Source organism: Pituophis catenifer, unplaced genomic scaffold (genome assembly GCF_029215685.1).
Source record: "Pituophis catenifer annectens isolate HBS135680 unplaced genomic scaffold, rPitCat1.0.hap2 SCAF_2, whole genome shotgun sequence".
Classification (NCBI taxonomy): Eukaryota; Metazoa; Chordata; class Lepidosauria; order Squamata; family Colubridae; genus Pituophis; species Pituophis catenifer.
The window spans coordinates 133,527,554-133,553,575 of record NW_027256882.1 but is presented as its reverse complement, the minus strand read 5'-3'; the positions used below and the strand labels follow the sequence as shown (position 1 = coordinate 133,553,575).

General features: G+C 38.9%; 1 protein-coding gene and 2 non-coding genes across 3 annotated transcripts; all 3 read left to right on the top strand.

Moving 5' to 3' along the window:
• Window positions 1–6,180: 6,180 nt before the first annotated feature.
• TRNAR-UCG (transfer RNA arginine (anticodon UCG)) lies at window positions 6,181–6,253 on the top strand. Its single transcript has one exon. It is a non-coding gene; the product is annotated as a tRNA-Arg (tRNA).
• A 425-nt stretch (window positions 6,254–6,678) lies between these two features.
• TRNAR-CCU (transfer RNA arginine (anticodon CCU)) lies at window positions 6,679–6,751 on the top strand. Its single transcript has one exon. It is a non-coding gene; the product is annotated as a tRNA-Arg (tRNA).
• A 1,485-nt stretch (window positions 6,752–8,236) lies between these two features.
• Window positions 8,237–24,163, top strand: LOC139310255 (5-hydroxytryptamine receptor 3A-like). Its single transcript, XM_070934414.1, has 8 exons — window positions 8,237–8,386; window positions 9,214–9,258; window positions 9,382–9,491; window positions 10,193–10,362; window positions 11,882–12,042; window positions 20,771–20,981; window positions 22,552–22,725; window positions 23,901–24,163. Exons 1-8 carry the CDS (start codon window positions 8,237–8,239, stop codon window positions 24,161–24,163), a joined length of 1,284 nt encoding a protein of 427 aa, XP_070790515.1.
• The last annotated feature ends 1,859 nt before the right edge of the window (window positions 24,164–26,022 follow it).

Here is a 26,022-nt window from a genome sequence, read left to right as displayed (position 1 = left end):
TATCCAATGCTCGTGTATTGTCTGATCCTGTCAGCTGGTAAGAAGACTACATTCACTACAGTTACTGCTTAATATTTTGCTCCATTCATTGAGCCCAGTGTGGAATGTTGGCTCTTTCTTTTCTTTTTGAAATGTCTGAAGACGTGGGATTTATTCTTATTATCTTTCACTAACCCTAGCATTTTAAACATCCACTTTGCTGACATCTGTTCTACAGTTGCTGGTTGTACTTGGCTTCTTTCCATTTCCTGAACATGTCCTTTTTTTTAGTTTTTAGCTCTTCATTCTTATTCATTGGGGACAGAGGTGGGGGAGCAGCCATAATGGTCTTGGCTGTCCTCCATTTTCCCTCAATGGGAATTGTTTAGAATTATGCTTTAAGTATCTTTTATAGAGGTGAGGTAGTGCAGTGGTTAGAATGCAGTACTGCAGGCTACTTCAGCTGATTGCTAGCTGCAGTTTGGCAGTTCAAATCTCACCAGGCTCAAGGTTGACTCTTCCATCCTTCTGAGGTGGGTAAAATGAGGACCCAGATTGTTGGGGGCAATATGCTGACTCTGTAAACCACTTAAAGAGGGCTGTAAAAGCACTATGAAGCGGAATATAAATCTAAGTCCTATTGCTATTGCTATCTCGTTCTTTGGGTGCTCCTATCCATCTGGAGCATCTTTTTAGATGTCCTGAGATCCTACAGTATTTATTATTATTGGGAGTTTATGCATAATCTACTGCTTTAGTCCAAAATATATTTGATTACACTTAATTTTCTTTCTCTTAAAATTAAGAACAGTAGCATGACATGGTCACTTTCCCTCACTTCTCCTACTACTTCAATTTCCCAAAATTATATTCAGTATTGATTAATATCAGGTCAAGGATTCTCTGAGACTCTTGTGTCTTCTTTCACGCTCTGAGGGAGGAAGTCGTCAGCAAAATATGCCTGACATCTTCCTAGTAGGACTAGGCATGGCAGAATGTGTCTCTCAGCAAATAAAGGAATTAAAGGATTCTTCTGCCTAGGACAGTGATGGCAAACATTTTAGACACCGAGTGCCCAAACTGTGCACTCGCATGCATGCCCAAACCAAAAGGTGCGGTGCTTGTGAATGTGCGCATGCGTAGACATTCATGAACTTGCACATGCATGGACATGTGTGAAGGTGCGCATGTGCAAAAGTGTGCATGTGTGAAAGTGTGCATACACGAATGTGCATCTGTGCAAATGTGTGCGTGCATTAATGCGGATGTGTGAACATGCGCAAATGTGCGCATGCACAGATATACATGAAGGTAAGATCTTTTTCTTTCATGAGCTTCTGTTTCGTCGTTTGCAGGGAAACAGAAGCTCACGAAAGAAACACCACAGAGATCTGATCTGGGGCGACAGCGCGCGTGCCAGCAGAGAGGGCTCTGCATGCCACTTCTGATACATGTGCCATAGGTTCGCCATCACAGGCCTAGGAGCATCAAAGTGTTGTTTTCCTGTGGAAGAGCAGCAGGGAAGTATGCTGGGATGTAAGAAAAAGGCAGGTTGGAGAACTGGTGCCAATTCTTGATGGCAGAATAGAGCTCTGCTCTCAGTCCTCTGATCCCATCCCCACCCCACAGAATGGTGGCTCTGTAGATGGAGAACAGACAATGGAAAAACTGCCCCCTCTTTTGTCTTGGTGAGCAGCATTACCATGAGCCAAAGAGATAATTCTGCCTCACTTCCCTTTCCCCATAACACAGGGGTGTCAAACTCAATTTCACGGAGGGCCACATCAGGGTTGTGTTTGACCTCGGCTGGGGGGGGACGTGGTCAGGTGGGCATGGCCATTTTGATGTCACTCCTGTCTGAGGTGCCAGTAGGGAACTGGGCACTCTGCCAGCTAAAATGGGCTTCCGAGCTCTGTTTTCACTGGCAGAGGGTTGCAGGAGGCCATGGCAGCCGAAAATGGAGCTCAGGAGCCCATTTTCGCTGGCAAAAGCACCATGGGGCAGTCCTTCACTGTTTCCAGGGCAGCCCCATGGGCCAGATCTAAGTACCACGGGCTGAATCCGTAACCCTTGAATTTGACACCTCTGAGCTAACAGAAAGAAGAGGAGGGGATGGTAAGGGAAGGGAAGAGTGGGGTGAGAGGAGAAAAGAGAACATATTGGATTGGAGAAATGAGGGCAGAAAATTATCAATCTTCTCATAACAGTAATGGCACTGACAGCAGAAGACCCTACCTCTTTTTTATTTCTTGTACAGCTTCCGAAAGACCACTGGACAGGGGTACAGAATTGTAGCCACCATCGCCACTGATGAGGTGTTGCTGTAAAGTCAGCTATCAGGGCTAGATATACAGCTTTACCTGTATGGAGGTGTGGCTAAAGATTATTTTCCAATACATCTCCAATTCCACAGAACACCTCAAAGGGATAGTAGGCAGGGTCAGCAGGAGATGTAGAGGAGATGGTTCTTTGGCCCAAAAAATAGATAGCTGGTCCTGAAAAGTGACACTTGATGGAAATGTGGTCATAGCAGTCTCTAGTAGCCAATAGGAATGGGGCAGGTCCTTGGCCCAACCTGATGTCAATAAAAATTGCCAGAAAAGACATGAAAGAACGAGGAAAACCTCAGAGGTGGAACAAGTGATATAGTAGAGGTTGCAAGGGCAAGGATGAACCATCCATTCATTTGTTCCTGGAATGGGTAACAAGGTATCTTCCTGTTGTAGATTCGAAGGTGATATCATCTATTGATGTCCTCTAACTACTTATTTGCTTTCCTTTTTTTTAACTTACCATATTTTGTAAAACTGAGTCCCATATTTCATTATATTTGTCCATACAAATTAGATTTTTTTAAAAAATCATAGATAGATAGATAGATAGATAGATAGATAGATAGATAGATAGATAGATACTATATATGTATTAGAATATAGAATCACAGAAGTGAGTATACCCCTCATATTTTGTAAATATTTAAGCATATCTTTTCATGGTGACAACAGTGAAGAAATGACATTTGGCTACAATGTAAAGTAGTGAGTATACAGCTTCTATAACTGTAAATGTGCTGTCCCCTCAAAATAACACAAAACACAGCCGTTAATGACTAAATGGATGGCAACAAAAGTGAGTATACCCCTAAGTGATAATGTCCAAATGGGGCCCAAAGTGTCAATATTTTGTGTGGCCACCATTATTTTCTAACACTGTCTTAACCCTCTTGGGCATAGAGTTCACCAGAGCTTCACAGTTTGCCACTAAAGTCCTCTTCCACTCCTCCATGATGATGTCACGGAGCTGGTGGATGTTAGAGACCTTTTGCACCTCCACCTTCCGTTTCAGGATGCCCCACAGATGCTCAATAGGGTTTAGGTCTGGAGACATGCTTGGCCAGTCCATCATCTTTACCCTCAGCTTCTTTAGCAAGGCAATGGTCAATTTAACCATTTGTGGTTTGTGGTCGTTATCATATTGAAATACTGCCCTGCGGCCCAGTCTCCAAAGGGAGGGGATCATGCTCTGCTTCAGTATGTCACAGTACATGTTGGCATTCATGATTCCCTCAATGAACTGTAGCTTCCCAGTGCCAGCAGCACTCATGCAGCCCCAGACCATGACATTCCCACCACCATGTTTGACTGTAGGCAAGACACACTTTTCTTTGTCCTCCTCACCTGGTTGCCGCTACACACGCTTGACACCATCTGAACCAAATAAGTTTATTTTGGTCTCATTGGACCACAGGACATGGTTCCTGTGGTCCAACGTGGTTCCAGAAATACACGTCCTTAGTCTGCTTGTCTGAAGCAAACCATTTGCGGGCTTTCTTATGCATTATCTTTAGAAGTGGCTTCTTTCTGGGATGACAGCCCTGCAGACCAATTTGATGCAGCATGCAGCATATGGTCTGAGCACTGATAGGCTGCTCAGAGAAAGAGAGGAAAAACAGAAACAAATGACAGAGAGGGTGAGGGAGAGAGAAGTGAGCTGGAGGGAGAGCATGAGAGAGAGGGAAAAGAGGGAAACAGAGAAGGGGAGAGAAAGAAAGAAAGAAAGAAAGAAAGAAAGAAAGAAAGAAAGAAAGAAAGAAAGAAAGAAAGAAAGAAGAAAGAAAGAAAGAAAGAAAGAAAGAAAGAAAGAAAGAAAGAAAGAAAGAAAGAAAGAAAGAAAAAGAAGAAGGGAGATGGAGAGGAAAAAGAAAGAGAGAGAGAGAGAGAGAGAGAGAGAGAGAAAGAGAGAGAGAGAGGGAGAGGGAGGGACCCACTTACCGCAGAAAACACCCAGAGCCACAAAACCTGAGTAGGCGTGGCTGGGGCAGGTCATGTGACTGGGTGGGAGTGACATTGAATTGGCCACGCCCACCCAAGTTTTCTGGCTCCCAGTGTTTTCTTTTCTGTGGGAAACAGGTCCAAATGGCTTTTTGAGTGTTTAAGGTTGCAGAGCCCGGCCTAGGACATCTTTATGTAGAGCAACAATTTATTTTTTCAGATCCTCAGAGTAATGTGAATGATGTAGGAATAGTATAGGATCAGCTATATGAACACTGAAGGACCCTCTTTATTCACATTATTATAAAGAAAGAAATGTGCTTGTTTAGAAATTACACTAGGTCAGCTAAATTCCATTCTTGGTAATATATATCTTCTGAGGGGCCTATCTGTCAAGGATGCAAGGATGCAAGGACATCCATATGTAATATATATCTTCTGATATATCTCTGCATCCTCTGTCAAGGATGCAGAGACATCCATCTGAAACAAAAAGTTAATTATTATCCAAAAGCAGTCATGAATCTACACATCAGCAAACACAGAATTGAGGAAGGTTGTTTAGCTAAGATAATCTCATGAACTGGAAAATAATGAAAGAATTTAGTAATTAGAAAGTGTCAATTATAATGTAACAAATGTATGTTAACCATATATGGAAAACTGCTATGCTTGCAAAATCCTTTGTCTTGGAGATGTATAAAAGCAGTTGTATCAGAGCTCTTCTTGGTTCAGAATTGCAGATACAAATCTGGTTCTGAAACTGCGCAAATAAACTGTCTCTGGCTGACCCAGGAATGTTGTTTGGTCCCATCATTCCATAACAAAAGAATTCATTTCCATGAGGTGCCATGTTGAACTTCCAGTGACTATGAAAGAGAGAGAGTGATAACACCAAATTTAACACATCTGCTCCCCCTTCACATCTGAGACCTTGTACCACTAATGAGTCACATGGCACCAGGGACGGAAAACGGCTACTTGGGCCCCATTTGGACATTATTACTTAGGGGTGTACTCACTTTTGTTGCCACCCGTTTAGACGTTAATGGTTGTGTGTTGTGTTATTTTGAGGGAACATTTACACTGTTATACAAGCTGTATACTCATACTTTACATTGTAGCCAAGTGTCATTTCTTCAGTGTTGTCACATGAACAGATATACTTAAATATTTACAAAATATGAGGGGGTATACTCACTTCTGTGATATACTGTATATGTATTATTCACATTTATATGAATAATAATTCTTTAGATAACTATATATACAATTGTAACTACTGTATTTACAGGTTACAATTGTGTTAAAATAATAAATTATACTTTGCTGTATTTTTCACTTTAAAAAGCACTGCCTATGTGATTTTTGTATCTTTGACAATGATGTATTGCTATCTTTCTGGTTTTTTATCATTATTTTAAAAATCACTAAAAATATTTTTAAAAATACTACTGAGGCAGTGAGCAGCTCATTAGGAGGAGATCAAAGAACAGACTGCCCATCATTAGGAGTTTTTGTCTCTTTGATAGATCTGCAATCTGCTTTGGGAAACATCATCTGTACATAACTTAATAGATGTTGTATCAATTATGAATTGATACATTCCCATGAAGATATTTTCTAAAAAGAAAGGGGGTGGATTTGCCAGTCAAATTGCTCAAGAGTCTTGTTGATTGTTATTAATATCACCACTGCCAGTATTGCTTTATACACTTTATGAGGAATGAACACCAACAGCTCAGGATGTTTTGTCTGCAAAAAAAATCTGCAGAAGTGAAAACAGAGTTTTAGAGGAATAAATATTCATTTTAAGCAGAAGTCAGTAAGAGTAAAATAATATTAATTTCAGAACTAACTTCGTAAGAGAATAACTGTAACCATCTATGCTATAACCTTCTGTTTGCAACACAAGACTCTATCCGTAGGTGACCGCGTGGCCTAATGGATAAGGCGTCTGACTTCGGATCAGAAGATTGAGGGTTCGAGTCCCTTCGTGGTCGATTATTTTAGTATGTTGACAATAGATCTACAACTAAAGTTAAAGATGAAATTTCCGATTTGTTATCCACCAGCTGAAACGCCCAACAATACAAGAAATAAAAAATCGTTCCTCGTTTGTATTGTTCTTCAGATATGGTGTTTCCATAATTCAGGACTGTATTTGATTTTATGCAGGGAACAATACGTCACGCTGCATCAAAAATAAGGAACCAAATAGTAAACGAAGCACAAAATCATAACACACAATGCCATTTTATTTTTAGCCTATTTAAAGCTTATTTGTTTTTCTTGCAAAAGAAAATGTGAACGGAAAGCATCTGCAAAAAGCGACGACTAAGAACCTTACAAAGAAAGAGGGAGCGGGAAGGAAATATTTACAGCTTTTCTGTAAGAGGGGAAAAATGAAATACCTTCAACTCGCAAAGCCCCAGTGGCCTAATGGATAAGGCACTGGCCTCCTAAGCCAGGGATTGTGGGTTCGAGTCCCATCTGGGGTGGACAGAAATTGTTTTGTCTTAAATGCTTCCGCCTTGAAAAATCATTTATTTCCCTAAATTATTAGGTAAGAACAAATGCTGTATAGTAAAACTTTCAGCCATCACAGATTTTGATGAATGAAAGTTGATCCCAAAGGCTTCAGTATCTTTCCCCAATAACAATTCTTTAGATTCTCAGGTGATACTTTTGCCATTAGGTTATATGCAAACAAACATACTAGAATAAAACAGTGCATATGAAAAATGTAGGCACAATTACAGGTATAATCTATTTATGACAACAAGACAGGGTATCTCATACTTTCAGGTTCTTTACACTTCCAGTCAGACTACAATTGCAAAGAGTGCATAAAATGATCTGCTAAATCATGACTTCAGAGAGAACAAAATCAAGATTTCAAAAAGTAGTAAGTAATGGACACTAATGGGCAACAATTTATTAATTAGTCAGAAGAGAAAGAGAACCTTTTTATGAGAGTGATCTCAGCCCAACTGGCAGGAAAAATGCCAGTTCTGATGGATAGAGAGAATAATTTGTCAGCAAATATTTAGAACTGTCATAAAGGGCTTGAGATATTAAACACAGCTTTCCTACAGCCAAGAGAGGTCTGACTCAAAGGCAAAACGATTTCAGTTTCTTGCCTCAGTAAATTCTGGGGTCTAGAAATTTCTCAGTTCTACTTTAAATATTTTCAAAACTTCAGAGAAAGAAGAAGAATGTGGAGAGCTGTTAGAATCGTTTTTCTCTTCTCTTGGATATCAGGTAAATATTTTTTTTTCTTCTTCTCCCACCCAAATGTATTCCTAGGAACTGATAAATCTATTGTAGTGCATGCATGGATTAAGATTGGAGTGAAGAATTACGATGATGGCATTCAGGGGCTTCCAAAATGATTATACACAACAAAACTAAAGAAAAAACAAGGTGAACAACTTATTCAGTTCATCTCTGCAGGGTAAATATTGATATGTGTTTTTTTTTTCATAAAGGGGATAACAAAAATGAGATTAATGATATTTGAATGTTTGAGAAAGCAAAATGAATAAGCAGCAGGAATGCTTCCTTCTTCTAGGGATGTGCTCCATGATAGCTGTCTTCTTGACCTTCTTCTTTAACAATGATGTGCATGGTCCATTTCATGTGGCTCATGCTAGGAACAAAAATATGGTTTGTGTTATTGGATTTTATTATAAGATTTCACCAAAGTTGAGAAATACACCCCTACATAGACAGAAGGGGTGAATGAGATATAAAGTTGGTAAAATGAGGACCCAGATTGTTGGAGGCAATATGCTGACTCTGTAAACTGTTATAAAGAGGCTCTATGGGTCTGTTGCTATTGCTACAAAACATTCAAAGCTGGAGAACGCTGGAATGTTTTATCCACCCATAAAGGAGATAGTGTTGTGTGATTCTGACTTTTTAAAAAAAAAACACAAAGAACGTGTTTGTTGATTTCCACATTGTGCTTCCCAGATGCTAGCATGAGACAGAACTGTAAATATCATGATGTGGTCGAGTACTTGAACATCTCCTCCAAGCAGGAACTCCTTCTATATTCTATACCAAAGAAGAATTGGGAAGAGAATTTGGAAGTTGGCCTTCAATTCACTCTCATCTCCATTCTTTCAGTGGTAAGAGAGAACAATTGCCGTGTTTGTTGTTCAGAAGCAAAAGTGATGCAAATAGTGAACAGAGAGATACTGTAAAGTGTTAGTTGAGAAAAGAGAATTAAGACTTTCTGTATGTATGACTTGTTAGAAGGAGAATCCTTGCTTGTTCTGGAAAGGTAGATCCATGGAATGCCATGATGGATATATCAGTAGGCCAAACTGAACAGGCCTCTCTCAACACGGGGGGGTGGGGGAGGGGTGGTACAACATAATCTATCTCCAATCTACAACACAGTCCTTTCAAAGTTCGAAGAAGGCTCCACCTCAATTTGCACCACTCAGGTGACCCTGAGGACACAGATAAACCTCCAGGTGGCCTCAACAACTCTCTAAAAGAATGCAAATGACCAGCTGTCTGCAAGGAGTATAAATCCTTCCATTCCCCACTATGCAGTCAGAGCTGAAGAAGCTTCTTGGATGAGAAGCGAAACGTCTTCAAAGAGAAGAAAAACCAGAAAATCCAGTTGCCTCGTGGGTCAGTAGTGTGTGTGTGATTATGTGTATAAGTATATGTAAATCATCTTTTTTTCCACTCCACTCTGCTGCACAAATGAACTTGATTTGTACACGCAAATATACATAATCACACACTATTGACAGATCCACCATGGCACTCCCTAACAGTCTCGGAGGCATTCCCTGAGGTCAGAGAAATTCACTTACTGAGAAAAGATTTCCATTGGTGCAATATGGCATATGGCCAACTAGACTGTGGATTGTGACTGATTTCTGAAGGCTGGAAGAAGGATGCATTCATTTTTTTCCTTTTTATTTTTTCTCCTTTGCAGCAGGAAAAATTGCAAGTGGCCACATTCTACTTCTGGCTAAATATGGTAAGGGTACTCATTTTGCTCTTCTACCAGTAGCAAAAGTATTTGTGTTTTCTAGAAACCTAAGATTAGTGTTTTTAAAACAATAATGTACACCTTTTGAATTATTTCTTTGTCCTTTACTAGGTTTGGAAAAATGAATTTATCAGTTGGAACCCTTTGGACTTCTGTAACATTACCAATATCACTCTTCCTGTGAACCTTTTTTGGACTCCTCACATTTTCATAGATGAACAGTATCTTTTCTATTTTCCTTACCTTTTAAATATGTTTTAAAACTTCATTTTTAGAGAAAATTCACACTAATACAGTTTTACAGTACTATCAGTATTGACTGCTACATCTATACACATTGACTCAAAGTTTTGATTCATTCCCACATCTAGATATTTAGGAATACCATAAAGAAAAGCAGCATTTTGGCACCAATTGCCAATATTTCAGAAAGATTCAGTAATTTTTGCATCTAGGTCTGATACAATTTAACATTCTTTAAAACAGGGTTTGTTACAAATCTGATTACATCTAGATTAATGCAAAACAGCTGTAGAAAACAGATGAATTGTGATTCTTCTTTTTACTAGTTTATGGGGCAGGAACATTGTCCACACAAGTAAGTTCTATTTTGATTAATGGGTCTGACATCAATTCAGTATTATAGGTATTATAATATTACATTGTAGCCTTAATTATGATCAAAACCAAACCACCTCTAGCATCAGCCTGGGAAAACTGAATTTCTGTCATTTGTGTCATTTGGATTTTACGACTGGCTACTTGGTTGTTATACCAATGAAGATTTTTTTTCCTCACATATTTTGATTGTTATGCCCTCAAAGAGATTTCCTTATATATATATATTGCACATATTCGACAGCAATATTGTGTAATATGTGCAAAACACAAACTTCTATTAATTACAATATTTTCCTTTCAGGGCAGATGAAGATAAGTACACAGTTAGCCGTTTTCTTCACCTGTCCTTTGATGGCTCCATTGTTTTATTCCAAGCATATCAGCTCACTTCCGCCTGCAACCTGGATGTCCACAAATTTCCTTTTGATGAGCAAAAGTGCAACATAACTATGGCGCCATCATTATATACAGGTATCTTAGTGGAGCATGCAATTATGGCTTATCATGAATTTTGCTTGCCCTTCCTTTCTACACAGGTTTCTAAAGCCAAGCTCTGGCACACATTCTCAGAATTTCTCTGGCTTCTGCCCTTCTGCCTGCCATTGCTGCAGTCTGTGTAATGTATCTACTTTATATTTTCTTCTTTTGTTAATACAGAACTCACCTTTTTGCTCTTTCTCCACATCATCTATTAGAAGACTGGAAGTGTGCTTTCTCTATCATAGTTCCTGCCCTTTGGATCAGCTGTTTCTTATTACCCCACCACTCACCCGGATTCTGATGGCTTTTGTAAGGCTTTGGGCCAGGTGGTGGATGAGCCCATTTGTAAGGGTTTGGGGCAGGGGTGAAATCCAGCAGATTCTGGAGAACCAGTAGCGGAAATTTTGAGTAGTTTGGAGAACCGGCAAATACCACCTTTGGCTGGCCCCAGAGTGGGGTGGGAATGGGGATTTTGCAGTATCCTTCCCCTGGAGTGGGGTGGGAATGGAGATTTTCCTCTGGAGTGGGGTGGGAATGGAGATTTTGCAGTATCCTTCCCCTGCCATGCCCACCAAGCCATGCCCACCAAGCCACACCACGCACGCCACGCCACGCCACGCCCACAGAACCAGTAGTAAAAAAAATTGGATTTCACCAGTGGTTTGAGGTACTGAATGATGTAGGCTAACTTTAATTTATTTATTCTTTTATTTTTCTTGATTTTATACTTGTTTTAATCCTATATTAGCCTCCAACCATTCAGCTGAAATTTGCGAGTTGGGCTGCCCCATAAATTTATATAGGTACATATATACATTCATGCATTCATGATTAGTGCTCATTTCCATCACTAAAGGGAAGATTTCACCTATTGGACAGAATGTAACAACTTATTGGAATCATCTATTTTTTAATTTTGTTTTCTGTATATATTTTATATCAGACTTCCCAATCTGGCTGCTTCTCAGATGTGATGGTCAGACACTTGGGAAATGCTATTCCAATACAGGTAGTCCTCAAATTACAACCCACAATTGGGACCAAAATTTCTGTTGCTAAACAAGATGGCTGTTACATGAGCCATGCCCACTTTTATAATCTTGGTTGTTAAACGAATCCCTGCAGTTGTTAAATGAATCACACAATTGTTAAGCAAATCCCCATTGACTTTGCTGTCAGAAGCCAGCTGGGAAGCTTGCAAATGGAGATCTCAGGACCCTGGGACACTGCAACTGTCACAAGTACACGTTTGTTGCCAAGCACCTGAATTTTGATTATGTAACTATGAGGTTGCTGCAATGGTCGTAAGTGTGAAGACCAGCTGTAAATCACTTTTTTCAGTGCCGTTGTAACTGTGAATAGTTGCTAAATGAATTAGCTGGATTAGCTGTGTAATTTGGAGGATAACAGGAAGGGGATGAACCTTCTATCTATTCAATATAGGACTGTCTTTCTTCAGACTGTCCTAAATTGGCATTTCTCTGGGTCATGGGTCTTATATTCTTTCTAGAAAATGAAGTGAAGTTGAAAAACATTAAAACTTCCAAAAGCACAAACCAAGAAAGTCACAAATATTATTTAGCCGGTGGAGAATGGAAGTTTCAGAAAGTGGAGATCATTGAGGAAACCCAAATTTACAATCTCTCGAAATACAGTACAGTCATCTATGAGGTATGGTTATGAATGTATTTACTCTACATCTTCTTTGTCAGATGATGTCATGATATGTGGGAGCAAGCTTGGGAGACAGGAAAGACCCACAGCCATGGGAATAATCAGAAAAGCAGCAGCTGGGTCCTCAGATGGGGGCGAGGGCTTGAACCTGACTATTTATTTGAACATCTCTGGCGACATAGATGGCATATAAATTTATTTTGGCTTACCTTCTAATAATCCTTCTGCCTCCTATTTCCTCCAAACAACAACTCTGTTGGGCCTATGAGTTCTAGTCCCACTTTAGGCAAGAAAGCCAGCTGAGTAACTTCAGGCCATGAGCTGGGCCTGAGAGAACAACTGGGCCAAGGTTATCCAGCTGGCTTTCTTCCCTAAAGCGAGACTTAGAACTCAAAGTCTCCTGCTTTCTAACCCGGTGCCTTCACCACTAGACCAAACTGACTGTGTGTACAGTATATCCATATATACAGTACCTACTTTTCCCATGTTGGAATAATATATTAAATTCTACAATCCATAGCAATGTGTTTGCAAGTTCTCGCAGCTTCCTTTTCTGAAATCCAATGTTCACTGGATGACTTTGGTTCATTCAAATTAAGAGCCGTGGTGGCACAGCAGACTAAAGCACTGTTAAGTAACACCAGCTGCCTGCAATTACTGCGAGTTCAATTCTCACCAGGCTCAAGGTTGACTCAGCCTTCCATCCTTTCGAGGGAGGTAAAATGAGGACCCGGATTGTGGGGGCAATAAGCTGACTTTGTATAAAAAAAGAACACCGCTTTGGGGGGGGGCGAAAGCCCTACTAAGCAGGTATATACAAAAGTATGAAGGCTATTGCTTAACGCATTGTAAGCCGCCCTGAGTCTCCGGAGAAGGGTGGCATATAAATCGAACCAATAAATAATTCTCTCTTTCTCTGTCCAACCAATGTCACAGGAGTGCTAATTAGGTTTGTTAGAAACATAGAAAACTGACAGCAGAAAAAGACCTGGTGGCCCGTCAAATCTGATCCTTGAATTTATTTGTTTTTTGTTTTCTTTTTAATTTATTGATTTATTTATTATTTTTCATTATTATTTTATATTTTATTTATTTTTTATATTTATTTTTTTATTTTTGCCAGATGATGGGCATGTGCTTATTCCAAACTTGTTTAAACTCAGTTAATGATGATTGACTCCCCTACTTCCACAGGAAGTTCGTTCCAAGTTCCACTGCTTTTTCTATGAAGTAATACTTTCTAAGAAAGCATTGATCTTTGCGGTCTTTTTAAGCAATACTATTTCACTGCCTTTAGTTGTGTATAAATCAGTAAAGGGGGTATAGTAAATATATAAAGAAATAGAAAAATTGTGCACAGAAAAATAGAACGAAGAAGCATTTTTTATACTGCCTCTAGTTCCTAATTTAGAGACAGGATCTGAAACCAAGAAATAAACAGACAACAAATATAGTGCTGACTTTCTATCCGGTCCTCCTCCAACTGCATTTATGAGGTTACTGCTTCATTCTCACAGCAGTTAACGTGTTTTCCCCAAAATAAGATCCTGTCTTATATTTTTTTGAACCCTGAAAAAAGCACTTGGCCTTATTGCCATGTACTCAAAAGCCCGATTGGGCTTATTATCAGGGGATGTCTTATTTTGGGGAAAACAGGGTACTAAATTGCACTCTTCTTCACTGTGTTTTAGAAAAGATAGCTCCTATGTTGCTTCATGTAGAAAAAGAGCCTTACTGCAGACCATAATGGATATTTTGCTGCAAATCAGAGAAGCTGCAGAACCAGACTATTAGATTCTGCCTAGGTTCTGTAAATACTTTGTTTTCAATAAAACCATAATTCCCTCTGTTATCCTGTTTTCATCTGGCTGAGCCTCCAAAGCTTTTTTTTTTTTTCTTAATGGATCTTTATAGTCTAAAATTTCAAAGATCCTTCTTTTTTTCTCTGTCAACAAGATAAAAGGCTTGCTGGATCTTTGCCTGACAAACTGTTCAAAGACAATTTTTAAGCTCAAAGTATCAATTTTTTCAATCAGAAATTTGAGCAAGAAATGGCCCTAGCATTAGTGATCAATTTCAGAGTCTCTCCAATGGCAGTTTCTATTAATTCAGTCCAGGGGTGAAATCCAGCAGGTTCTGACTGTCAGATGTAAATGCCTTATTCTATAATGTGTAAATAATATATGAACGGGGTATCAGGGGTTAACTTATTCTTCAATTCTTAATGTATTCATGATTCACCACTCCCACATCTAGCTCCACCCATTGTATATATAAGGAGCTGTTTGTCCCCATTTCCTTGCTTCTACCTATGAATATTCAGCGAATATAGAATGCCTATTGTAAATAAAAGGAGATATATTTAAACCTTTAACTCTTACTAAATTTATTGAGTCTGATCCTGAAAAATATTGCAACAAGCTGGTAGCAGAGGATGGTTAATTGACTCAATAAAAATTAAAAATGTCTAAGAAAGATAGGCCCAACACCAGGGCATACAGCAAAGAAATAGAAACAGAACAAGAAATAATCAACGAATCCACAAATGCGATTTCGAGAGAATCTGAAGAATACACCACTGAAGACGAAGAAATAATAGATGAAAATGATGATGAGGAGGAAATCGAAATAAAGAATAACGAACTCAGGTCAGAAATATTAAAAATATTGAAAAGCCAGAAGAATGATGAAAGTCTCATCGCGGACCTCCAAGATATGCTGAAGAACAGCGGAGCAGCGAGAGAGAAGCACATCACTAATGAAAAATCAAAAGACACCAAAATAGTGAGTGATATGACTACAGAAAATATTGTTGTGAAAAAGAAAACCAGTGATCCCGCGCGAAATTTTGAATGGCAGCCATCTTGGTTTCAACAGACCTCCAGGGTGAGCGAAGCAGAGCCAATCAGAAAGCTCAATTCAAAATTTCTGGCGCGAAAAACATCAGACAACGAAAATGAAAAAGAAGACTCTAACACCTCTGAAGAATCGGAATCGGAAAGTGAAGAGGATTCAACAAACAATCAAATAAAATCAGCAATGAAAACGCTTTTTGCTGCCTTTGGACCAAAACTAAAAATAACAAAAAAACTGACGAAGAAGCGAGCGGTCAAACCAATGCCTCAAGACCTGCCCGCTCCCATTCTGACTACGAGAGCGACGACGCCCGAACCCAGAGAGCCCTGCTGATACCGCCCCACGCCACAGACCGAAGCAAGCACCAACGCCGTCAAAAGAAGAAGAAGAGCAGCCGCCATCGTCAAGACTCCCAAAATCGAGCCAGAGACCAATTCGTCTGAGGAGGAGCAGAACGAGCGAGCCGCGACGAGGAGAACCTCTCACGACGACTCCGTGGAAGAAATGAACAACGTGCATGCGCAAGACTACGCAGACGGTCCGGGAAGACATGAACTGGCGAGGAGACCGTGCAGGCTCGTTGCGAGCATCCCCACGCCGTTTTGTAACTTTCTGCATTTGCGAGACCATGGACTACCTCAGGTTGTAAGTAATGGACCTAATAATGTCGGAAATTTACCCAGTGACTTCCCAAAGCTAAGGGTAGATGGCATTAATTTGCAAGAATGGTATCAGCAGCTCCAGGTTGTCTTTATGAAGGAAAACTTACTGTTTTTTATCACTAGTCCCCCAAAAAGACCTTGGACTCTAAAAATAGACTGCTTACACCATAGAGCATTTTTCTTATTAATATCTAGCGTGTCTCCTGCAATGTACCATAGCATTAAGCAAAATATGACTGTGTCAGAAATTATTCAATGCATGTTCAATTTGTTTTACAGTGACAGCGTAGCTACCACCACAAGGATGTCTAAAGATTTCTTTTCATCTAGGATAAAACCAGGGGTTTCCATAAGTGAGCATTTAATATCTTTAAACAAAATAAGAGCTGAGCTGCATTTAAGGGGGGAGGTGATTTCAGATCAAACAATGAAAAGTGTTATTATCAACTCACTTGATTCATCATGGGACAATTATATGTCACATTTAGACACAATCAATCTAGGATACTTATCCATAGAAAGTCTGTCCAATAAATTAATAGCAGAAGACAATTCAAGAAGAAATCGTTCTAACAATCACATAGAACACAAAACATATAGGAAAGTAGCTTTCCAAGAAAAATATAATGAAACATTTAAATGTCATAACTGTGGATCCAGGGAACACAATAGAAGGGATTGCCCCAAAATTTCAAAAGAAAGACATAGGTCAGAATATAGAAACAAATACAATTATAGACAGTCTTCCATGGATAGACATAGATACAGAAGCCCACCAAATTACAAAGACAATAGAGGGGGCAGAGATAATTCAAAGGATAGAAAATCTGGTTCATTGAATGGATTAAATAAACAAGACAACACTAACACACAGCAGAATGAAAATAGTAATTGGCTTATTGATTCTGGAGCAACTAATCACACCACTAATAACAAAGATATATTGTCTTCATTTGTAGAAGATAAATTTGTAATAAAGGTAGCTAACCAAGAAAAGGTTCAAGTATTAGGCAGAGGGAATGTAATACTGCCAGGTCTAGGAAAAATAGAGGGGGTATTGCTAATACCTGAAATACCTCATAACATACTAAGTGCCATAAAACTAAGTAGAGATTCTGATATTAACATAGTTTTTTCTAAAGGAAAGGCGACTTTAGAGAAAAATAAAATAGATATAGGCACTGTAATAATTAAAGGAGGCCTACCTTATCTGATAACAAAGGAAAAATGGTTACACAACATTGATTCAAATATGGAAGATTGTATTGAAATAGATGATGAAAACATTAGCAACAGTGACAATGATGAATGTAAAATATCTCATGACCACAAAGATGTACACAATGAAAAAAAACCAAAAATAGGTAAGCCAATTCATGATGAGTGTGCTCACATCTTACATAGGAAGTTAGGACATGCCAGTTTTCCTGTAGTACAAAAAATGACTGAACACGCAGAAGGTGTCAAAATAAAAAATTGTGAAAACTATTTGGAATGCTCAGTATGTAAATCTACAAAACTAAAGACTAGCCCCAGACCAAGAAAATCCACCAGATCAACCAACCAAATTTTTGATTTAGTACACATGGACTTAGTTGGTCCACTAACTCCATCAATCACTTACAGAAAACGTTACTTCTTAACCATAATAGACGATTATAGCCGTTATGGATTTGTCTATACATTAAAACACAAAGACGAAACCTTCCAAAAATTTAAAGAATTTTATAAACGCATAGAAACACAACACAATATCAGAATAAAACAAATTATGACAGATAGGGGATGTGAATTCATGTCTAAAGAATTCTCCCAATGGTTAAAGGACAGAGGAATGTTACATTACACGTCTAGTCCATTTTCTGCGTTCCAGAACGGGATTGCAGAGAGAAAGAACTCAACATTACAAACCATGATTAGATGCACATTGGAAGATGCTGGCTTAAGCAAACAATTCTGGTCAGAAGCCCTACATTATTCCAATTACACACAGAATAGAACCTGGTCCAGCATAGTAAATAAAACACCATATGAAGTAATGTATAATAGAAAACCAAAATTAGCACACATGCACATATTTGGGGTCACTGCAGACGTACACATACCTAAGCAACTGAGAAGAAAGGGAGAAAACGTGTCCAGAAGACTCAGATTTATGGGATACGAGACAGGTACTAAAGGGTACAGATTCATTGATAGTAATAACAAATTTATAGTCTCCAGAACAGCTGTATTCCATGAACAGGCCAACTGGTCTAAAATACATCTTAATGAAATATTTCCAAGTGACAACAAAGATACAAAATCTCAAGAGAAAGGGACCATAGAAAAGCAAAACATCAACAAATATAAAAACAAAACCAAAACATGGACAAATAGCCAACACAAAATAAAGACAGACACACTAACTAAAAAGGAAGCAAGATATTTGCATGATAACAATAGTAAACCTGAAAAAACAATTAGAAACACCAGAAATCAGATGCCAAATAAATATAAAGACTATGTAATGCATATGGATGATGAACCAAAGACACCTAATACATATGAGGAAGTGTTAAAACTCCCTCGTGAAGAAAAAGAAAAATGGGAATTAGCAATGAAAAAGGAAATGGAAAGCTTACAAGGACTAAATGTATTTACACCTGCAATCGCACCAAAGGATAAAACAATTATTGGTACCAGGTGGATATATAAAATTAAGAACTTAGAGGGAGGCAATACCCTATACAAAGCTAGACTAGTTGCACAAGGTTATGCACAGAAATATCCGGAGGATTACACTGACACGTATTCCCCCACAGTAAGAACCGAGAGTGTCAAAACAGCTCTAGTGGTAGCATCAACACTTAATCTCGATGTATTCCAATATGACATACAGACAGCGTACCTACACGCAAAACTAGATAAGGAAATATATGTAAGAGCACCCCACAGTCAATACACAAACAGAAATGAGACTTGGTTGTTAAACAAGAGTTTATACGGGTTAAAACAATCTGGTAAACGATGGTATGATTGCTTAGTAAAAGTACTTAAAACCATGGACTTCAATGCCACCACTGCTGATAACTGTTTTTTCGTTAAAAAGGGTGATGATTACATAGAATTTGTATTAATTTATGTGGATGACATTTTGTACATAGGAAAACATAAAGAGAGAAGAGAAACTTTTGTAACCAAGCTAAATGAACATTTCTCATTGAAATCTCTAGGCAAAGTGAACAAATATCTTGGTGTTCAAATTAACAAAACAAAAAGAGGTTTCAAACTTATTCAAAGAGATAAGATCATAGAGCTCTTAGATAAATGCAATCTAAGTAATGCCAAACCTTGTGATACTCCTATGCAGACTGACTTTCTAAGAAATACTGATGAATCATCCCCTGAATTCAAAGATAACACATTTTATAGATCAGTCATAGGTTCACTTCTTTATATATCTAATTGGACAAGACCAGATATCGCTTTACCCCTCAATTTATTATCCAGACATGTCAGCAAGCCAACAATGTACCACTGGGAAGCTGTTAAAAGAATATTAAGATATCTGAAAAGTACACTAGACTTTTGTTTAATGTTGGAACCTAACGATAATAAAGAACCAAAGCTTACATGTTATGCGGATGCAGACTGGGCTGGAGACACCTCGTGTAGAAAAAGTACATCTGGTTATATATTCCTCTTAAATGACTGTCCAGTTTACTGGTACACTGGTAAACAAGAATTAGTGGCCACTTCAACGACAGAAGCAGAATATGTTTGTTTATCTAAAGCTGCAAATAACCTTGTATGGTTTAATGATTTGATTTCAGATGTTTGGAAAAAACCTGCTTTGCCTTTTGTTATGCATGAAGATAATAAAGCAGCTATTGAAATATCCAGATCAGACGCCATTGGACAAAGGTCCAGACACATAGATATAAAATTTAAACATGTGAGACAATTATCTCAAGATGGATTCATTAAAGCAGTGCATTGTGAAACTTCAGAACAATTAGCTGACATATTGACAAAACCTTTACCTGCTAAGCAACATAAATACTTAACTTCTAAATTGTATGTTTTATACTGTCCTGAATCTGAATGTAATTGGTGTTGTGTAACGAATCGGCATTTAGAGGGGGATTTGTCAGATGTAAATGCCTTATTCTATAATGTGTAAATAATATATGAACGGGGTATCAGGGGTTAACTTATTCTTCAATTCTTAATGTATTCATGATTCACCACTCCCACATCTAGCTCCACCCATTGTATATATAAGGAGCTGTTTGTCCCCATTTCCTTGCTTCTACCTATGAATATTCAGCGAATATAGAATGTCTATTGTAAATAAAAGGAGATATATTTAAACCTTTAACTCTTACTAAATTTATTGAGTCTGATCCTGAAAAATATTGCAACACTGACAGATTCTGGAGAACTGGTAGCAGAAATTTTGAGTAGTTCAGAGAACCAGCCAATACCACCTCTGGTTGGTCCCAGAGTGGGGTGGGAATGGGGATTTTTGCAGTATCCTTCTCCTGCCATGCCCACCAAGCAATGCCCACAGCTGAACTGTTTTACATCTAGAACATGAACGTTAGTTACTATAATTTAACCCCACCTCACCATCCAGGTTTATTCAGCAATGGAATAATTGCTGAGGTATACCACTTCACTGGTTGTGGGTTGAAGCTAAGACTCTGTCAAAAAACCAAAACCATGGACCCAGAAGCATCTGTGAGGGAAGAGGAGATAGCAGCAAATAAAGTCACGATGGTGACTCTGGCATGTAATCAAAAGTCCTTGAAGTGCATAAAAAAGAAGCAGGTTTCTATTGTATGGCTGCAGCTGTCATCCTGACCTTTTAATTTCTCTCTTGATATCCTTGCTTGGACCTAGAGTTTTGGTTTAGACCAGGAATGTCCAACCCACAACCCATGGGCCATGCAGCTTTGGACAGCTAGTAATATGGCCTCAGAAGATCATAAACTTTTAACATGATAGTCTGCTATTTATACATATTGACTGTGTTAGATATTTTATATGGAGCCTAAGACAATTCTTCTTCACTCACTGTGGCCCAGGCAAGCCAAAATTGGACAGCCATGATTTAGACAATCAGTTAAGCCTAGCCTTGGCGTGATTTAGCAGTTTGTACAACTGAAATTTATGCTGGTCCTGGAAATGTTGTGTTACTTTAGTACCTTTTCTTTTTACAGATTATTATGAAGAGGAGATCCATTCTTCATGAATTAATTGTGATTCTGCCGATGTTTGTTCTCTTCTTGCTGGATATGGCTATTTCTTATGCTTTTGCCTCTCCTGCAGAAAAGATTGCTTTCAAAGTGACCATGATCTTGCAGGTCTCATTTTTGTCTGTGATGCTTATTGACAAGCTACCACCAACGTCAGATTACCCACCAGTAATAGGTAACTACCTAATCATGTGGAATATTCAATAGTAGACTCCTTGGAACAGGTAGGGCTAATCGCTCATCATTTTTAGCAAGTTACATGTTGTGTGAATCATTCATATATCATGTGTCTTGGATACTATATAAAATGTCTACATATTTCACTACATATCTTAATGAGGGATGGCCACATCACATGGAATTAAAATCTAAAAGAATTCTGTAGAACACAGCAAAGTAACTCTGACATGAGACAGAACTCATTGACATAAGAGCCATAGCTCTGTGCTGCTACTTAAGTTGATAAAAGGAAAAATATAATAATATAATTGTTAGAGGAGGTTGAAGGGAGCATTAATGAACTTGACTTTCTCAGAAAAGTTGATGGAGTTTGCAGAATTTCAGGGTGAAATTCAAAATTTTTCCCTATCGGTTCTGTGGGCGTGGCTCGGTGGATGTGGCAGGGGAAGGATATTGCAAAATCTCCATTCCCACCCCACTCTGGGGCCAGCCAGAGGTGGTATTTGTCAGTTATCCAAACTACTCAAAATTTCTGCTACTGGTTCTCCAGAACCTGTCAGAACCTGCTGGATTTCACCCCTGGGAGATATCATATGTAATTAAAGGATGGCTGTAAAGCAGGGGTGAAATCCAGCAGATTCTGACAGGTTCTGGAGAACCGGTAGTGGAAATTTTGAGCAGTTTGGAGAACCGGTAGTGGAAATTTTGAGTAGTTCAGAGAACTGGCAAATACTACCGCTGGCTGGCCCCAGAGTGGGATGGGAATGGAGATTTTGCAGTATCCTTCCCTCAGGAATGGGGATTTTGCAGTATCCTTCCCCTGGAGTGGAGTGGGAATGGAGATTTTGCAGTATCCTTCCCCTGCCATGCCCACCAAGCCACACCATGCCCACCAAGCCACACCCACAGGACCGGTAGTAGAAAAATTTGGATTTCACCACTGCTGTAAAGATATAGTGGGTCCCAATTTGTGGAAGATTTGGTGTACAAGTATTATGGAGATATTCTCAATGGTCACCTTCTTTTTTGGAGAGTGAGGAGCAGTTATTTAGAGAGATTCCATTCATAATTTTAAAGAAAAGCAAATATGATAAACTGGAAGCTTTTTATTATCAAGAACTAATCAATGGTATTTGATTCTGGATGGATCAGAGACAATGATTGTACTGGGTTTATGAGAAAATAGAAGCTGCCTATGGACTTTCTGTGAGTTCAGTGCAACAATAGATTGTTAACAGAGGACTCTGAAGTTTAGCTTCATGGTTGGGTGCTACCTTTTGCCTTCCAGAAGGGTATTAAACTTGGTTTTGCTAGTTGGCTTAGGGCCACAAGGGGTTGCTCATCCCTGGAGATGGTTGACAGGATAAAAAGACCTCATCATCATCCCCATCTGTCTTCTTGATTCTGGTTTTCAGCAGAGTTTTAAATTTTTTAATGTGCATAGTTGTAAAATTTTAAATTGCTTTTCTATTTATCTTTTTACATTATATAAGCTGTCCAGAGTCATCCTATCGGGGAAATAGGCAACATATAACATATAGGCTGTTTCTTCTTCTTCTCCACAGCAATGTTTTTTATCGGAATCTTTGCATTTATGGTCCTTGGCATCCTAGAGAATGCCTCCATGGAATATTTCAAGGAGCAGAATTCAAAGTTCCCATCCTTCAAGACCAAGAACTTTCTAAGAAAATTCTTGCGAAAGGAAAAAATAAAAGCAGAGGACTCTGTCACCGATGTAGGTGAGCTTTAGCCAACACACAAATTAACAGCAGAAGGAGAAAATACAGGGTGATACAGACAGGCCTATAGGTCAGGGGGCCCATTTGGCCATATGAGAATGTGTATGTAGTCTAAAATCACCCCATGAGTTTTGTGGCTGAGGGTGGACTTGAACCTCGATATCCCACTTCCTAGTTCAATATCTTAAACACTATTTCACTAATATTCAGAACAGTGACCATATTGGAGATTTGCCAGATGGCAAATTGCTGAGGTTGCTCCCTCCACTCCTTGAATGCCTCCACCCAATTGCTTGCTGCCTCCCATGTAAACGAGGGAGTGAATGCTACACCTTGGAGGTAATTGGACAGCTTCCTCACTGCATGACCTTGGTATCTTTTGTGATGGACACACCCATCACAGCACGCTCCTTGTGAATAAATCAAGTATGCCACACTTGGAATATTGCATTCAGTTTTGGCCGTCACAATGTAAAAAAGATGTTGACACTCTAGAAAGAGTGCAGAGAAGAGCAACAAAGATGATTAGGGGACTGGAGGCTAAAATATATGAGGAATGGTTGCAGGAACTGGGTATGTCTAATTTGATGAAGAGAAGGACTAGGGGAGACATGATAGCAGTGTTCTAATATCTCAGGGGTTGCCACAAAGAAGGGGGAGTTAAGCTATTCTCCAAAGCACCTGAGGGCAGGATAAGAAGCAATGGGTGGAAACTAATCAAGGAGAGAACCAACTTAGAACTAAGGAGAAATTTCCTGACAGTTAGAACAATTAATAAGTGGAACAACTTGCCTGCAGAAGTTGTGAATGCCACAACACTGGAAATTTTTAAGAAGTTGTTGGATAACCATTTGTCTGAAGTGGTGTAGGGTTTCCTGCCTGGGCAGGGAGTTGGACTAAAAGACCTCCAAGGTCCCTTCCAACTCTGTTATTCTATTCTATGCTATGCTATGCTATGCTATGCTATGCTATGCTATGCTATGCTATGCTATGCTATGCTATGCTATGCTATGCTATGCTATGCTATGCTATGCTATTCTAAAGTCTCTGGCATGTCAGCCATTTTGTGTGGCACACAATTTGTTTTAAAAATGCCACTCCTGGCCTAAAATAAAAATCCCCTGATTTCTTTTAACGCAATAATACTTCGTTGTCTCTCACTTTTTCCCATATAGGAGAAGAGATAGACATGGGGAACAAACCAACAAGGGAGTTTCCCTTGGTGGAAAATGACAACACAGACAGCCTTGTGTTTCTGAAACAGGTAACCCTGGAGCTGCAACAGATCAAGAAGCACCTGGCTCTGGAAGAAGGCAAGGAGGTTTCTGGCCCTCCCATACAAAAAAAATTTGTCCAGTTGGGGAAGTGCCTTTTTTATATCCGCTTGATCTTATCCCTTGGTTTTATAGTCTTCATTGTGGTGCAGTGGACAAGCTGAAGTTCTTTGCAGTCTGGAAGATAGCTTGCTATATTTTGATGGCCCCAGGTCATAGAATGTACACATGCAACACGATTGGGCTAATTCCTCCTTCATCACATTATGTCAAACAGCTCCCAGTCTGTGTTCATATCACACATAGGCTACTGTATTTTTTAAAATGAGCTTTCAAGCTTCTGCTTCTCCTATAATTGATATATGCCTTGCTATATGTGATACTTAATTGCATTTTTACCACTTTACTGCCTGCATCCATATATGGTCCCAATCCAGGGTGAGGGAAAGTGCTAGCCCAGCAATGCTTTAAAAATTGAAATGGGTCTAATCTGTAAATTAATCTGTAGATCCCATTCAGGAAAACCAAAGGCATTTCAGCCTCCATTCAGATCTATTCTGTGTTTCCTTTTCTTCTGGAGAATGTTTGGCTGTGGTCCCAAGACTCCCATCATCCACAGTCCTCAGCCAATAAACTCTTCTTCAAGAGTTCCTCCACCTAAATGTTCATAACATGAAAAGCTACTATGGAAATGAAAGCCCAAGTATCTCTGCCTCTCTCCTGGTACCTTGCCAACCATATTTGCCAATTAATGCACATAACAAATGAGCAGAGCTTTGATTGCACCATCATGTCCGCCATCTTGCCTTTTTTTCCCAGCCATATCTTGTGGATGCCCCTGACCTGATTTATTTTTAAAAACTATAGCCCTCTACTTGATCTCAGTGGCAAGACGGGAGGAAAGTATTATAAAGAAATAAATTGTACTTGAATCTTCTCAATGCAAAAACGTTACAAGTGTTGCTATCTGTAACTGATCCTTGAGCAAAGTGTTTTGATAGTGGAGTTGAACTACTACTTTGTCCTTCAGTCAGGGTCTGAAGATGGCTTCCTTTCTTCCTCTGACCATTTTTGGTGGTGCTCCCTTTTCTTTTTTCCTATTTTGTTAGCTGCATCTGAATGTAAACCACATTATGAGGCATATGTGTGCATGTGGGTATTTAATGCATGATCAAGACAGTACATATATAAAATAACTGGTCAATATTATGTAGAAATCTTTATGTAGAAATTATGTCGGATAAAATATTGATACATATATGAGAAAACATATTTATAAGACAAACAAGTCTTGTGCATATTTTCCCTCAGAACCTTATGAAATAAAATTTGTTCTTTAATATAGTGTTCCACATTTTGTCTTCCCAGATTGATGACAAATTTGTGAAAATAAGAGTGGGGAAATGGGTGTAGGAGATATTTCTGCATCATAAGATGCTATCTTTAAAGCACGCCCCAGAGCTCCTTGGGGATGTAGGGATAATGATCAAGACAAGATCTCTCAGCAGTGAGATCCATTCTCCATTAATGCTTGGTTGAAACGGTTTTTGGGTCCATACCTGTTCTCTCTTGGTTGGAAGAGAAGAGATGTGGCGTTCTAATCATAGAAGAGTGAGGAGATTAGAATGGCTACCTTTTAATCCTTATTCTAGCCTAGAAGCTCTTGGAAATAAATTATCAACATGATCTCTTTCAACAGAAATGCAGCAATGCCATCAGTGACCTGTGTCTGACTGTAGCCTAACCAGCAGGATATTAATAAGATAGTGAGGAACAGATTTAATGAGTTGAGGAACCAGGTTGTAGAAATAATTAGAGCAAGTTTTCTTAAAGTAGAACCAGGCCAGAATGCTATTTGAATTAATAGCATCTTTGTTCTGTGTGTGTATGTGCAGGCATGCTTTTGGCTAAGAGCAGCAGGTAATGAGTAACTTTTTTTTAGTTTTTGGTTTTTGTTCTTTCAACTGCAATATATATATCAATACCATAGGAAGACTAAAACTAGATTTATTGAGATAGACTA

Excerpts from the sequence above, each read along its gene's own strand:
- LOC139310255 (XM_070934414.1), top strand. The coding sequence starts at position 8,237 with ATGAGACAGAACTGTAAATATCATGATGTGGTCGAGTACTTGAACATC. Across the intron at positions 8,387-9,213 it reads TCATCTCCATTCTTTCAGTG|CAGGAAAAATTGCAAGTGGC; the intron begins GTAAGAGAGAAC and ends TCTCCTTTGCAG. Across the intron at positions 22,726-23,900 it reads GGACTCTGTCACCGATGTAG|GAGAAGAGATAGACATGGGG; the intron begins GTGAGCTTTAGC and ends TTTCCCATATAG.